Source organism: Beta vulgaris, chromosome 9 (genome assembly GCF_026745355.1).
Source record: "Beta vulgaris subsp. vulgaris cultivar EL10 chromosome 9, EL10.2, whole genome shotgun sequence".
NCBI classification, from domain to species: Eukaryota; Viridiplantae; Streptophyta; class Magnoliopsida; order Caryophyllales; family Amaranthaceae; genus Beta; species Beta vulgaris.
Genome location: NC_079210.1, coordinates 28,388,031 through 28,405,248, shown reverse-complemented (window position 1 = coordinate 28,405,248; position 17,218 = coordinate 28,388,031). Strand labels below are relative to the sequence as shown.

The following is a 17,218-nucleotide window of genomic DNA, read 5'->3' as shown; positions in this document are numbered from 1 at the left end:
AGCAATGTACTCTATTTTATAATAAATAATAAGCATATTGCTGTGTTTTTTACTAGAAACCGCAACAATAGGTTCAGGGTTAGGTGATTTTTTTTTTGTGCATTTGTCATAAATTCGAGTGAAAATTTCAAGGAACGTATTTCAGATGCTTGAAGGCCCTGCTGACCCGAAAAGTCTTCATAACGCGCTTATCTGAATGATTTGATGCCAGCGAGATATACATTGTGAAACTTATTTCAGAGAGCGGAGACAATAAGCACGAATAAGGCAAGCTGGAAACTTGAAAAGTCTATGTGTCCGAACAATAGTGGTGAGGAAAAAATGAAGAAAATAAAAAATACTTAAGTTAAGATCTAAATCGAAAATTAAAATAAAAATGAAGAAAATAAAAAATACAGAAGTTTAGATCTAAAGGAAAAAATAAAGAAATGAAAAACTAAAAACATATTTTTGTCTTTGTCTCTGTCGTCGTCTGGTTCGAAGGAAAAACAAATGCGACGAACGGAATCAGCGAATAACTCTCGAGTCTCGACAAAATCAGTGACGAACCGGAATCAGCAAACTTTCGACGAGTGGCGTTTGAGCGAGTCAAGTTCGCGACTCCATCTTGAGGTTGTTTTGAGAGTTGAGTGATACCATTAGTTGCCGATTGAATTGTTGTTATGGTGGCGATGATGGCGAGGCGAGTTGACTTTTTTGGAGTGTTGTTCATGCGCGGTCGACATCAGGCAAGAGGGTTTGGAGGCATAAGTCACCGACGAAAGTGGAAGGAGATTGGATATGCGATGGGGATGAGAGGAGTGAGAAATGCTACAGCTGGCGAGTGAGAGGAAAGAGAAGGAGTGAGAGGAAAGAGAAGGCGTGAGAGGCGTGAGATTTGAAGAGTGAGAGGAAAGAGAAGCTCGTGAGATCTGAAGGGTGAGAGGAAAGAGAAGGCAAGGTGAGAGGGTGAGAGGAAAGAGAAGGCAAGGTGAGATGTGCCTAAGTGACGAGAGGAGGCGAAAGGAAGAAAAAAAAACCCTAACTCACCCACCTTTTATACTTTTTTTTAATATTTTTTATTGCTGTGGTTTTTGTCAAGAACCTCAAATGAAGCTGTTTTCTTCATTAGATTGTTGAGAGGTTGGGCCGTTGTTGAAAAATCCTTCACAAATCTCCGGTAATATCCAGCTAAACCGAAGAAATTCCTTACTTCGGCGACGTTCTTAGGTTGAGGCCAATTGGTCACTACTTGAATCTTCGATGGATCTACGGAAACGCGTTCTTTTGATATTACATGCCCCAAAAATAATACTTTTTCCAGCCAAAATTCACACTTCGAGAACTTGGCGTACAATTTCTTTTCTCAAAGAATCTCCAATACTTTCCTCAACTGATCCTCATGATCTTCTTCAGCCTTCAAGTATACCAATATATCGTTGATGAATACTATCACGAACTTATCCAAGTACGGATGGAAAGTCCTATTCATGAGCTCCATGAAAGCTGCTGGCGTATTAGTGAGCCCAAAAGGCGTAACTGTGAACTCATAATAGCCATATCTCGTACGAAAGGTTGTTTTCGGGATATCCTCTTCAGCAATTCGTAATTGGTGATAACCCGACCTCAAATCGATCTTGAAAAACACTATTGCACCTTGAAGCTGTTCGAACAAATCCTCAATTATCGAAACTAGATATTTATTGTTAATCGTGGCATTATTCAACTCCCTATAATCGATACACAATCTCAAAGATCTGTCTTTCTTCCAAACAAACAATATTAGGGCTCCCCTTGTGAAACACTAGGTCGGATGTACCCTTTTTCCAACAATTCTTCCAACTGCACCTTCAATTCTTGCATTTCTGTAGGTGCCATTTGATACGGTGCCTTAGAGATAAGTCTTGTTCCTAGGGGCAAGTCGATCTTAAAGCTCATTTCTTTGACCGGCGGCATTCTAGGTAGCTCTTCGGGAAATAAATCCTGAAACTCCTTTACTACAGAAATTTGAGTCAACTCCTCGTTTTCCACGCTTACATCCCTTAGAAGACTTGGTGGCGTTTTCCAAGATAGATTTGAAGGTTCATGGCAGAAATTATTCGACATCAGGTTGGAATGTAATGCCTTTATAAGATATCCTATTTTCCTTTGGTCCTCTAAGATATATTTTCTGGTTGTGACACTCGATTTTTGGCTTTGTACTTAGCTAACCAATCGATTCCTAATATAACGTCAAAATCGTTCAGGTCAAAAAGGATAAGATCGGTCGATAATTCAGTACCAGCTATGACTACAGGGATACTTTGGAAAAGAGATTTTTAAGAAACAGTTTCACTTGTAGGCATGGTTGTATTGGCTCGACAAAACTGGGTAGACTCAAGGGGATACTTATTAACAAAAGTGCTAGAAATGAAATAATGGGACGCTCCGGAATCAAAGAGTACATAAGTAGGATTTGAGTTCACGAGAAAAGTACCCGTCACAACATTGGCATTGGTATCAGCTTCAATTTAGCTCATGACATTTATTCTTCCGCCAGTGTAGCCTCCATGCCATTCTTTCCATAGTTTCCATTTCCACCTCCAAAAGAGTGGTTGTTCTGGTTCTTGTTTTGTGCAACATTTCCTCCACCAGGGAGGTTGTTATTGAAGTTTTGAATTATATATCCACCTCCATTGTAACCATTATTCCCATTTGGTCCATTTTGAGCTTGCGTCTTAGGACAGTTGAAAGATTTGTGACCTACTTCTCCACACTCGAAACACTTGATCCTTTCACCCTGACAAGTGAGCCCTCGATGGCTCTTGGCACACTTCTTGCAAACAAAGTTCTTTTGGTTCCTATTTCCTTTTTGGGCATGTTGTCCAGAATTCTGATTTTTGCAGATTTTGTAGCATCCACCATTGTTGTTGTTGGGCCTTTTGTCATACCCTTGACTGTTGTTGTTGCCAGTAGGTTCCTTCCTTTTATGTCTACTTAGCACCCCTCTCTCACACTGTAGAATTCTCTCTAGGTTTGAGGCCTTAGCATACGCTTCCGCAAAAGTAGTTGAGGTGCTACCATCCATTCGAGTCTGAAGATCAAAGTTAAGTGCGTCTTCAAACTTCTGAGCCTTAGTTCCCTCAACTGGCACTACAGTTGGGCAAAAGCGGGCATACTCATTAAATTTCTGAGCGCACTCTTGCACACTGATGTTATAGCTCTGGTTGAGCCTATTAAACTCATTGTATTTCTGCCTACGAATGTGCTCGGGGAAAAATCAAGCCTTAATCACTACCTTAAACGCTTCCCAGTTAAAGTTCTCTTGAGCTTTAATAGTGGGTCCTACACCATCTCACCAAGTATCGACATCTTCGTGTAAGTAAAATGTTGCTTGGTCTACTTTCTGGGCCGCAGGCGTTCCTGTGGCCGTGAATTTTTTTTCAAAGTCTCTTATCCATTTCTCAAGAAATAATGGATCTTCTCTCCCAACAGAGGCTGGTGGTTTCAAAGTGGAAATCTTTTTCGCCATTGTAGCTTGCGAATCGTCTCAATGGTGGTTGTTGTTGATCTCGTTTTGAAGGACTAAGCCAAAGCGTCGAGCTAATTGCTTGAGAGTCCTAAGTCGTGGCCATTTGGTTTTCTTGTCGCCTTACTCTAGATCGTGTATAAACGTATTGCATAAGCTACATGCGTTATTCACATTGGTGTTTCCACCATTCATATTGATCTTGAAATAAGGGCTAATTCACATAAATATGTAATCAGGGTTCATTGAATTTATTCATTTTTCCACACAGCATACTCAGTCAAACAGTACCATACACATTTCATTCATTACATAAGAGTTGTTTTAGTTTTTATAATTAAGAAATTGTAACATCACAAAATAAATTAAGTTAAGATTAGCGTCAATAATTCTACTACGGGTATACTTAGTTTCCTAGTGATTAAGGCTAGCTAGGGTTGAAGGTTTCACTCTTCATACTCGGACGGGTCCTCTTCCTCATTTTCGTTTACATTTTAACCATGATTTTCAACGGGTGAGGCATGGCTGCTTTCTATCTCCTCATTGTCACAATATTTGGGTTGTAACAGCCCGTACTTCCGATCTGCTACCTAATCACACTTAACATTCATAAATCTCAATTAACACTTAATAACCTTGAATTATATTCACTCGCAACAGAAACATAACCTATAAAACGATCCTGACCTGTGGGTTATGGGCCGACAACATAACAGTCTCAAACCAAATATCATATTATAAAATACTTTACTCGATTCCCAAACAAATAATATTTTATACTCAAATAGACACTCAAATACTTCGAGATACCACCTCTGAATCATTAACTAATTATAACCTTGATTGCTAACCAAATTCTTCCTTTTACTCCATTATGAGTCTCGGACATATACCTGCAAAATCACTAACAATAAATTCTGCCCCCACCAGGATAGGTTCCAAGAACAAAATCTGGAAAACTGAGTACACATTGTCCAACCATAAATCTATTTTAGTGGCTTAAAACATATGTATGTAATTTACTATTTTTCCTTAGATAGGTAAACCGTAAACTCACAATATAAGTACTCTAAAACAGAATATAAATATAAGTCTATCTTGAATATGATTTTAGTTCACTTATAATTTGTGTTCATAACACTTTCTTATCTTTCAGCTATATTGTAGATTCCCTTAAATAGATCTACTAAACACATACACATTACTTCAAAAATATTCTAGGAATCACAAATATACTTTTATAGTTTCCGCCTTACGCAACTTACTAAATAATCGGGAAAGAGAAGACGAATAGAGAGGGGACCTCGCCACCATCTCTAAACTCATGGGGATGTCTCCCCCAGCAATCTTGTACTGCTTGCAAGACTTGTTTCCAGGACATATGTCCTATCATTTTATAATACACACATACCACGATGTATTCATCACTACTGCTGCAGTTTCTTCCCCATCATAATTAATAATTTCACAAATCCTTATTTTCTCATGATTCGAATTCATAGTTCTCAAAGTTCTTGATTATACATAACAAAATCTCGTACCATGAATACACTTCTATTCGTAAACTTTCATAATTCCTATACAAGAACTCATATCGCAAATCATTTGTCCATACTCATAAGTCTAACATACATTGACCAAAATTCCTTTATTTGCTTCAAATGCTTCCAATACAATGTAGTTAGATCAAAATCAAGTTCATAAACAATATCGAATTCGTACTCCTTAGGTTTATGAATTGGAAATCTCGTTGTAAAACTACATATACATATCGAAGATTCTAGCTTAAATTTTCATAGCTACCGTTACTAAAACTTTTATAAAACATATAAAAGTCTGATGAAATGGGTTCATAAAAACGAGTTATGTAACAATGCCACCAAGTTAATTCTTAAAAATTCTGGTGCCTCTCGGCATTTCAACTCAATGAAAATTCAAACTTTCAAAGCATGAATTCATTTTATCACTCTTTCGCAACTCATAATCATGACTAGTTTTAGGTGTCCATGTTTGTAAAAATAAATACATACATAAATACATCGAGCTCATCAACACAAGAAATCCAAGTAATTATACAAAATACCAATTCATATTTCGAAGGTGGAAGAAGATGTGTGTACCTTAAAACAATTTCGACATTATGGATCACCGACTATAGCTCAGACTTCAGAACTTATCTCCATAACTATTCTCCAACAATCACCTCCAAACAATATCAACAATTAATATCCATCCTCACAACAATTCAAATAACAAATTGAGTTGCTTAATACTTTCTAAACTCTTCTATGAGCATATACCACCCTTATACACAAACCATCTCACTATTCTACTCACATTTCCCACTGATCAACACAAATCCTATAAGCCCAATCTAATTAACATAATCTCTGGAAATCTTGACACTATTGGCAATACGAAATCATAGTCTAGAATTTCAAAGGAATATAATTTATAATTAAAATCTGATTTACTAAAGCTAACATATGAAAATGAAGATGATTACAAACTAGGATTACAAGTTCGAGAGCAACTTCAATCCACTAAACAAAAAGGAAAGATTCAATCTTTAGCTCTAGCACACTACTACATGTTGATTTTGCAAATCAAAACCAAGAAAACCAAGGTTTAGACCTAAATTTGCTAGTTCAATCCAACAATAATAAATATGAATTTGTTCATAACATTTTGAAGAAAAATAAAGTAAAGATTGTACCTTTATACCTTAATTAATACACTAAAGAGTTGAAGGAATGAAGTAGGAGCACCAATGATGACAGAGCCACCACCACCGACACCGCAACACTGTCGAACACGCGGCGGCGTACCAGATCAGCGACGGAAACTCGCCTGCAAAGAGCACCAAAAACAATAGCATCACCGATAGAACAGAAGAAAAAGAAAGAAGGGTAGCAGCCAGTCAGCGACAGCGCCCATAAAAAGCACCGGCAAACTTTCGGTGAGAGCCAACAGCAGCGCCGAAAGCTTAGCAACATCAACAATTTGAGTGAAAGAGAGGATGCGAGAATGAAAACTAAGAAATTAGGGTTTCTTGTATTTTTCTGTGCTGAATAAGAAGAATTTGAGATTTATTTGGTAGTTATAAAACCTTGAAATCTGATTAAGCATTAAAAATTTGACAGCTCAAGGATTAGAGTTTTGCTGCCCTCATTTGCTTTTGACGCGAACGACAGAGAAAAGGAGAGACAATAGCTTGAAATGTTAATATATTTTGACACGTCAACTACATCGAGGGAGAATACAATTTTTTTTGTAGCTCAAAATAGTAATCCTAAAACCATATAAGCAAATAACCTATAAAATATAATTTTCGTTTTGTCTTATAACACTAAATTTCTTTAAGAAAATCCCATCAACTTATACCAAAATATCGTAATTAATTTAAGATAAACAATTAGCCCTTAATTCAATCTGCTTATAAGATACGGCTATTACATGGGTTCCTCATCATCGGTGGTTAAGTAGTCATTAAGCTACTTGGCTCTAGCATTGAGCATCCTTTTCTCCAAGTAACTCAACGTGAGATACCACTTTCCTTTCAATGTGTATCGTTCATTGTTTGGCCTTCCATTTTTCAGAATATCCGAGTATTCGTTCTTGATGCCGGCATAAGGGCCATCTTTAGGGAGAGTGTGAATCAAAACATCGGCCTGTTTAGGTGGCGTGAGGTAATCCGAATACCCGTGACCTTCATTGAGGTGGTAACACTTCATGGTTAACCGTAACCCGTAAATGTAAGCTGAAATAGACTTTCCTACCCTCATCCTTAGAAGGTAAAGTCCTTGACGAGGGGTTCTGGTGCATTTCATGGCGGTCAAACGTGTCTTGGCCATCTAATAAAATATCATAAACAATTATAAGTACCTTTAACGAGTATTTCATACATGCACATATAACCCATTTGTACCCATACTAAATCCTTAAGTCATATTTTAATCTTAATTCAATTCTCCTAAATATTTTTATTATCTTGACTTCCTAAACAAATATTAAGTTTAACCCTGTTTGATTCATTTTCCTTAATTACTATCTTTTAACAATTTTAATCTTTCCATAGTCTATCTAAATTCCAATCTGATCCCATTTTGTAACACCCAAGCCAACCCGAACCCTTCTTCATTTAATAAAACTCGAGATGGGGGAAAATCTACGAGGGTTTGACTCAACAGGCATGCTACGGCCCCAATTATCTCCTTGGAGTTAAATGCAAGGCTAAATTAAAACATACTAAACTCAAATTACTTAATCCTTACAACCAAGTAAATCGTTCATTAAACATTAATAATTAATTAAGAATCTAAGAGTTCGAACAGAAGCTAATCATAAGATAAGTGGATGACAACTCTAAATGATCTCCCTTTTTTCTCCCATGTCGATCACCCACCAAAAATCATAAAAACTGAGTAATTCCAACTCCACCCCGTAAAATACTTAAGTTAAAAATACTTTGTAGAATAGTAAGTTAATAAGTTTATAAATCATAGCACATATACACATATGTATACACTAAATAATCACATAATTAATTCAATTATCCAATTATTCCAGGAGAGGAAAGAGAATGCCAGTAATCCCGGGTCAATTTCCTGTAACCACCTACGGATAACATAATGGCCATAATAACATAGTCCTTAGTGTGCACGCCCCTTTTAGTTGGATCACAACAAGATAGAAGGAAGACAAGTAACAAAAAATCAGCTTAGTAACAAGATAAACCTGTAGGTGGCCGCTGAACCTCCCATACAAGGCAACCTGTTCGTCATTTCCCTATGATATTTCACTTTAAGTGATTAATATTTTTTTTATAATTCAAGTCATCACATAAAACATGTACGCATTTACGTCATCTTATTTAATCAAGTGTGAATGTGTTTAATCCAACACGATCTCAATTCATTCATAACGGTTTCAATAATTCATTTCATAAACACAATCGTCACTTGACTTCATTTAGCACTCTAAGTCATAATTATTTAATCATCACAAGTTCTTACTAAATCCTACTTTTATAAAATCTCAATAATAATATTAACAATAACAATAACCACAACAACAACAAAGTAATAATAATAATAATAATAATAACAACAACAACAACAACAACAACAACAACAATAATAATAATAATAATAATAATAATAATAATAATAATAATAATAATAATAATAATAATAATAATAATAATAATAATAATAATAATAATAATAATGATAATGATAATGATAATAATAACAACAATAATAATAACAACAATAATAATTACAATGATAATAATAATAATAATAATAATAATAATAATAATAATAATAATAATAATAATAACAACATTACTAAATGACATTAAACGATTTTAATAACATGAGTAAATGATTTGTGATTAAGTTGCTATTATTAACAGCATTAATAACGTTATAATAAACATCTTTGTCATATCGTACATCGTCCATAGTTATGACTGATAATCGAAATCCATGGTCGTTATCTATTTTGTTCTTCGTATTCATAATCCGTATTAAGTCGATAATCCATAATTATAGTCCATACTTATAAATTTTATAAGCACATAATCACTTAATCAAATCCTTTTACACTAACGGGATCTACATTTAGATGGACATCGAAGATTACCTAGTGACACATGCCCAAAAGTTAAGTTCGCGGACGAATTAATACTCTTGATATATCTCGTCTACGCAATCAGAATCTACAATAGACATTACCAAGATCTAAGTTAGTTACCTAAATAACCACTTTTTATGTATATAAAATAAACAATTCATAACTTAAAGAAATTCTTAATAATTTCAAGAGAGTTTATAAATCAAAGTTTATAGCTTTTAAACTGTATTGGAAGATTATTTTAAGTACTTAAGATCAATTTAATTTAAATAAACCAAATTATCTTAACAAAACTAATTAATTTAGAAAGCACTTCTTTTATTTAAAAAAAGATTAAGTAAGTAGGTGGAAAAGATTTAATGGACCTTATAACACATATTAACATAAAAGAGAACCACCTAAATTAAATTAAAAGAATAAAAGGAGGGAAGGTTAGTCTTTTAATGGGCTTTTTTTTTATATAAAAATGCCAAATTAAATGAGTGTAACACCCCCAAATTACTCGCTTTTAAATATATTAATTTAGTAAATAATATTTGAGTAATTTAGGAGTATTACCGCCACGTGACTAACACGCTTTCGGCAACCAACTACTAACTAACAAAATAACTTGCAGCGGAAGACTTTAACCAAAAATAATAATACTTCTTTATTTATAAAAGTAAATATTGTCTCAAAACTCAATAAATGAAACACTCTAATCTAGGTGAAGATCCCTTCCTAGTATGCTCCCATGCACATCCAAAATTCACCTGCAAAACTGCTTACCAAAAAGATAAACAGGGCAAAGCCAAATAAGAAAAAGGAAATACGTCAGTATAAAACTGAGTACGAAATGTACTAGATAAGTAACACATTTTTTAGTTCGTAACAATTTTTCGTTTTGGAAACTCCATCACCAATAATTCAAGAATAACTCTTTAAGAATTACTATTTTCAAACACTTAATAAAATTCAAGAATAACTTTTAAGAACAAACTCTTTCCAAACATTGAATAATAATTCAAGAATAACCTTTTAAGAACAACCTCTTTCCAAACACTTGAATAATATTTCAAGAATAAGCTTTTAAGAAAAAAACTCTTTCCAAACAACTTGGATTAAAAATAATCCTGAAAACAATTCCTCTTCTTATCTCCCCTTCTATTTTGCTAAGTGTGCACACCCCCCAAGCTAGTCATCCCATCACGGAGCTATATCAAGGGGTAACTATAATTGCCAACAAGTGGACTTTGAATCTCTTGATATTAATCAAGCGGAAAAATAATAATATGACTTGTAAGTCATGAATAAACCTCCTTTCCTCATAAACAACTTTTTGAACATTCAAAGTTCATAAAAACAAATTAACCTTTCCTTGTAAAAATAATTTAATTTTCCAAAAATAACAAAACTTCTATATAAAAATGATTGATAAAATCATTCTTCTTTTCACTTCAAGAGTGAATAATAAAATATTTAACCATTTCAAACCAAATTTCTAAACCAATCCAACCATTAAATCAATAAACAACTTTATCGCATAATACCATATTTCAAAAGATCTAGCTACACAACGTACCTTGATCTTGCACAAAAGTATACTAGTATCTTCACTTATTCTTATACTTGAGCTTTCCATAACCAACCAATAAGTAATATACCACATGAACTTAATCATGAATTAAACATGAATGACCTATCATGAGCATAATATTTTTGAGTAAGAAATATGAAAATATTTTTCTTAAACCAAAGAAAATTGAAACTTGAATAAGAAATATAAAACTAGAATAGATAGGAAGAGAAAGAAGAACTTTGAAGTAAGAGTATGGATTCTTCGAATTCTTTGTGTGGAAAAGATGTTTAAGGTATGGGTATTTATAGGAGTAGAATAGGTAGTACTTAATTTCAAAATTAAATAGGTTTGTAACCTTCACCATAAATTAGGAGATTAAACCAAGATTTGTAACCCATCATAAATTTGAAGTTATAGAAAACAAAACTCCCTCCAATCATCATAATCCCGTAGGAATATATGGCCCAAAAAAAATTTTTTTTTTTTTTTTTTTTGGTTTTCTGAATTTTTTTGACTAGGATTTAATACCAAAAGCTTAACAAATCCAATTTTGGCGCCATATTCTCGCCAAAATAATTAAAAATCAGTGAAAATACTAAAATACCCTTTACTTAAAATATTTATATTATAAAATGAATATAAAATAAATATTCAATTATTTAAATAAATAATAAAAATATGGGGTATTACAACGAGAGGGGGAAAATGAGGGCTTTATTGATTCAAAGAATCAGTTTACCAAAGCAGGAAAAAAAAACGAAGGGAGGAAGGAACAGAGGAGACAAATCGGGGGGAAGAAGGAGGAAGGTGGCGTTGGTGGTTTTTTGGCACGCGATGGTGGAGGCTCAGGCAGAGGACGGGGTCAGGTGGTCGACGGCTGGCGCGGGTGCTGTAACTCGCGAGACAGAAGGGAGAGTGGGCGAGAGCGAGAATTTGAGGGCAGCAAGGAAGGGGAAGGGTGGTGAGCCTGCTAGGCCGCGTAGGTGCTCGGCGAGAGGTCGGACAGGCTTGGAAGGTGGCCGGTCAGTGGGGTAGCGGTGTTTTCCGATGGTTTAGAGAAGAGGGAGGTGTTAATCGTGAGTTGAAAAATTTATTTTTAACTATTAGATAACATTGTATGTAAAAGGATAGAATAGTCTGTAACTAGTCATAGGCCTGTATTGTACATACTATATATATTGAATGTCAGGGTTAACCTACTCAAGGTTAACACAATTATTCCCCATACTTGTACATGGTATCACAATTTAGGAAAAATTAATTTTTTTTTTCTGTCCTTCCTTTGGCCTGCCGCTGCCGTCCACCGCCATGGACGCCGCCACAACCACTGCTACCACATCTTGCGCTGCCTCGTCCTCCTCGACGTTTCTTGGTCACTCCCGTCTTTTTCCGGCAACTGTGCCACCGAGGGTCATCATCGCCAGCTACTCCAACCCCACGCCGACCATCCCGACGTTCTCCTTCGCAGCCCCTACGCACTCGATGGCGCCTAGTCCTCCACCGCGGACTTCCCCTCGACTTCCGCCTAGATTTTCGCATCCAGCCCTGCAGTACAACGCCACCTCTTCGGCCACCGTCAACTCCTCTATTCCGACCCCTGCGTTCGCGTTTCCTCAGTTGTCTGCCCATAATCTCACGAGCTTGGTAACTATTACTTTATCTTATCTTGAAGATTATCTTCTATGAAAAACTCAAATTACTTGCCTTCTGATTTCTCATCAATTACTTGGCCTTGTTAATGGTACTGCTATTATTCCTCCTGCCACTATGATTGATGATTCTGGTAATACTGTTCATAATGTGCACTTTTATGAATATCTTCGTATTGATCAACAAGTAAAATCCTAGATTTTTGCTACTTTATCTAGAGATGTTTTTGTTGATGTTCATGATTTGCACACCTATGTGGAGATTTCGAATAGATTACAATCTCGTTTCATGCATGCAAATATGGCCCATTCTATGGATTAAAGGGACGTTTGTCTCATATTAAATTGGCTGATATATTCTGAGTCAATGGATGGTTACTTACGTAAGATCAAGGTGATTGCTGATTCTCTTGCAGCCATTCAGTGTCCTGTGTCGAACCAAGATTTAGTGTAGTACACTCTTTTTGGTCTTGATCGTGATTCTGAATATGATCACATTGTTACTACGTTGCTGCATTATCCATTCCCTATTAGTTTTGATGATCTTCGGCCTAAGTTGCTTCTTCATGAGCAACGTTTGAAAAATTCGAAGGATGGATCTGATTCCTCCTCTCATCATGCCTTACTTGTTGTTCAATCTACTGGTTCTGGATCAAATTCCTCCTCAAAGTCTAATTTTGGAGGGAGGAATAGGGGCCACAACAACAAAAATCGTGGGGGTAACAATAATAGAAATCAGAATAATCGTGGCAATGGTGCTGGTAATGGGGGTAATAATAATAATAATAATTCTCGTGGCTCTGGAAACAACAACCACAATGCTAATCGGGGACGCTCCAATTGGTATGAGTAAATAATCTAACTTATCATCCTATAGTATGCCTTGCCTAGATTATATAACTAATGATTTGTCGTCCGCCGGGAGTAATTCATCAAGTAGCAATGTAAACTCTACCCCTACTTCCGATACTTGTGGTTTATGTTAGTTTCCAGGTCATCAAGCTACCTATTGCCTTTAACGATTAAATTCAAGATTTTTTCCCTCTTCCTCTGAAAGTGTCACTCGAGCCTTAGCTGCACTATCTGTTGGTGGTGAAGCTAATGATTCAGTCTAGTACTCGGATTTGGGAGCTGCATCTCACATGACCCCTTAGGATGGTAAGTTTTCTGCTGAAACTACTTATATTGGGTCTAGTTCTATTGTAGTTGGTAACGGTACCTTACTCCCTATTAAAAGTACTGGTAATTTAACCTTAAAAACTACAAGTCATCCCCTCCAGTTGTCGTCTGTCTGTCATGTTCCTAACTTAAAATATAATTTATTATCAGTTAACAAGTTGTGTCACGAAAATGATTGTGTTGTGAGTTTTGATAAATTTTTTGTTTCTGTTAAGGACCAGACAACGGGGGAGGTTCTGCTTCAGGGATCTAGTAAGCAAGGTCTCTACCCTCTTCAGCCTATTGTTGTCCCTCCTGCATCATCAGTTCCTGCTTTCCTAACCACTAAGGAGTCGGGTGACATGTGGCATGCTCGTCTGGGTCATACATCTTCTAGTATCTTAGGATCTTTATGTTCAAATAATTCTAGCACATGTAAATTTCATGATGATTGTGTTGGATGTAAGTTAGGAAGGATACATCGTTTACCCTTTGATTCAGTTGAACATATTTCTTCATATCCATTATATAAAATTCACAGTGATTTTTGGCAATCTCCTGTTTTGTCAAATCAATTATATCGTTATTATGCTATGTTTCTTGATGATTTCTCGTGATATTCCTGGATTTATCCTTTACGTTGCAAATCAGAAGCTTATTCTAAATTTATTGTTTTCTAAAAGGTGGTTGAAAATCTATTTGATTGTAAGATTAAAATTTTCCAAAGTGATGGAGGTAGGGAATTCGATAATTCCCCTCGTCTACAACATTTTACTGACAATGGCTTTATTTTTCAAAAATCTTGTCCCCATACTCCAGCTCAAAACGGTGTTGCATAACACAAACATCGTCATATCATTGAACTGACACGTACTATAATTATTCATTCTGACTTTCCTGCTGAATTTTGGGTTGATGCATCATATACTGCCACTTATACTATCAATCGATTGCCTAGCTCGGTTTTAGGGGGTGTTTCACCTTTTGAAAAATTGTTTCATCGTCCTCCTTCCTATCATTTTTTGAAAATGTTTGGTTGTGAATGCTTCCCTTTGTTTCTGAACTCTAAAAATCACAAACTGCAACCTAAGTCTAAAACCTGTGTTTTTATTGGATATGCATTGGATTAAAGGGTATCGTTGTTTTGATCCTACTACTAATTAAGTCTTCACTAGTCGTCATGTTCTTTTTCATGAACATAAATTTCCATATCGTACTTTAGCTGGTCCAGCGTCTTTTGTGCCTTACACCTCACCCTTGGTCTTGAGTTGTGATTGGTCTCCCACAAATGTTGCCCGTGAGTCATCCCCTAACCCTCATTTGGCGTCCCCTCCCATGCACGGGACTTCTTCCCCTGCTCCACGCAGCTCAACCGCTGCTTCCCCGCCTGCCCAGCTCACGCATGTTGGGCCTCCTGCCTCGCCCATTGCTGAGCCAACGCTAGCTGGGCCGTCCCCTCCCCACTCTCCTGCGTTTGTCTCGCCTAGGGGTGATAATGAGCCTGACAAGCTCGCGAGCAGCTCGGGCTTGGTTCGGTCAAAGCTCGGCTCGTTGAAGCTCGGCTCGAACTTGTGCTCGGCTCGAGACTTAAACGAGCCAAGCCGAGCTAGGGAAAGCTTGGCTTGTAAAGCTCGTGAACAGCTCGATTATTATTTTATACTAAAAAATAATTATATCAAAAAAATATTTTACATTAAAAAAATTTAATACAAATTTATATTTTAATTTAGATTACAAATTATATATTTTAATTTGTGATCCAACTTCACCTTCACTCCACTAGGCACTAAAGTCCCACATTGGTTAAGAAAACAAGGATCAACCTTATTTTTTTTATAAATAGCTACTACTCCTTACTTCAACTTAAAGTTTAATTTTGGTATCTCCTTGTTTAGAAAACAAAAACTATACTTTATTTTCTTCATAGAGGGAATGATGTATATTTTTAAATATTTGATTATTTAATACTTAAAATATTTGATAATTGTTTATTTAAATGCACTTAAGAGTGTTATTGGTACAAATATGTTTTTTTTTCATATAACATGAAGGAATTTTTTTTCTTTAACAAAATATGGAGTCCCACATTGAAACTTTAACAATGCTAGGAGGGATTCCAAGTTATAAAAGCATATGTAAACAAAACAAGGAGTCTTACATTGAAATCTTAGCTAGGGAAACAATGTTATAAAAGCATGGATATAATGAGTTTTTTTTTTCTTTAACAAAATATGGAGTCCTCACATTGAAATTTTAGCAATGCTAAGAGGGATTCCAAGTTATATAAGCATATATATGTAGAATGAGTTTGTTTATCTTAAGCAAAACATGGAGTCTCACATTGAAATCTTAGTAATACTAAGAGGGAAACCAAGTTATAGTGCATAGGGATAGTGAGTTTGTTTTTCTTTAACAAACCATGGACTACCACATTGAAATCTTAGCAATGCTAAGAGGGAAACTATGTTATAAAAGCATTTGATGGGTGAGTGAACAAGCTCACCTACTTTGTACTTGACCAATACGATTGGGCCTACCGCCTAAGTATTGCTTTAGTATTGATGTGGGCCTACATGGTTGGGCTTCGAGCCGAGCTTACTAGTCGAGCCTAATCGAACTCACGAGCCGAGCCTAAACGAGCTCACGAGCCGAACTCGAGCCACAAATTCTAATCACGAGCTCGAGCTGAGCTCGGCGAGCTCACGAGCCGAGCCAAGCCCATGAAAAGTTAAACGAGCTCGAGCCGAGCCTAGTAATATTCGGGCTCGGCTCGCTCGATAAGCACCCATAGTCTCGCTCATTGAGGACCCAGCACCCAATGGGCCTCCTCATCCGCACGCGGCTGTCGCTGCAGGACCCCCGGGATTCCAGCGCCCGCTAGATCCAGTCCAGTTTCCCTCCACGCGTCTTCGACGCTACGTCTCTCCGGATCTCGCCCAAGTGTTGGCCTGGCTATTGAGCCATCCAATGTCCGTGCCTCTACGACCCCTTCCCCTTTTGTTCCGAGTGTTGTCAGTAATCGTCATCCCATGATTACAAGATTAAAGGATGGTGTGTCTAAGCCTAAAGTGTTCATGAATTTAAAAAACTGACGTTGTCGAGTCTGAACCCACTAATTTCAAACAAGCTTCTAAAGACTCACATTGGCGTCAAGCCATCCTAGATGAATATAATGCTTTGATTAAAAATGACACATGGGAGTTGGTATCTCGCAACTATGATAAGAATTTACTTGGTTGTAAGTGGGTTTATCGGATTAAATATAATTCTGATGGTTCAGTGGAGCGGTTCAAAGCCAGATTTGTCGTTTTTGGGAATCACTAGCAGGTAGGTATTGATTAATTTGAAACCTTTTGTCCAGTTGTTAAATCTACTACTGTTCGCTTGGTTCTTACCATTGTTGTTTCTCTTAAATGGTCTATTCGTCAATTAGATATCAAAAATGCATTTCTTCATGGTTTTTTCATGAAGAGGTTTATATGCGTCAACCTTTGGGTTTTATTCATCCATCTAAACCTACTCGTATTTATCGTCTCCGTAAGTCCATTTATGGTTTAAAGTAAGCTCCTCGAGCTTGGCTCTCTAGGTTCAGTAACTTCCTCTTATCTATTGGTTTCAAGTGCAGCAGTTGTGATACTTTTATGTTCACTCTCAAATATCGTGGTTATCTCATTATTCTTCTGTTATATGTTGATGACATTGTCCTTACCAGTAGTAGTCCTCCTC

General features: G+C 36.3%; 1 protein-coding gene across 1 annotated transcript; it reads right to left on the bottom strand.

Annotated features, from left to right (window-relative positions):
* Positions 1-2,503: 2,503 nt before the first annotated feature.
* Positions 2,504-3,490, bottom strand: LOC125493567 (uncharacterized). Its single transcript, XM_048637032.1, has 2 exons — positions 3,318-3,490; positions 2,504-3,215 (listed from the first exon to the last, which is right to left on the bottom strand). The coding sequence occupies exons 1-2, from the start codon at positions 3,488-3,490 to the stop codon at positions 2,504-2,506; spliced, it is 885 nt and encodes a 294-aa protein (XP_048492989.1).
* Positions 3,491-17,218: the final 13,728 nt, after the last annotated feature.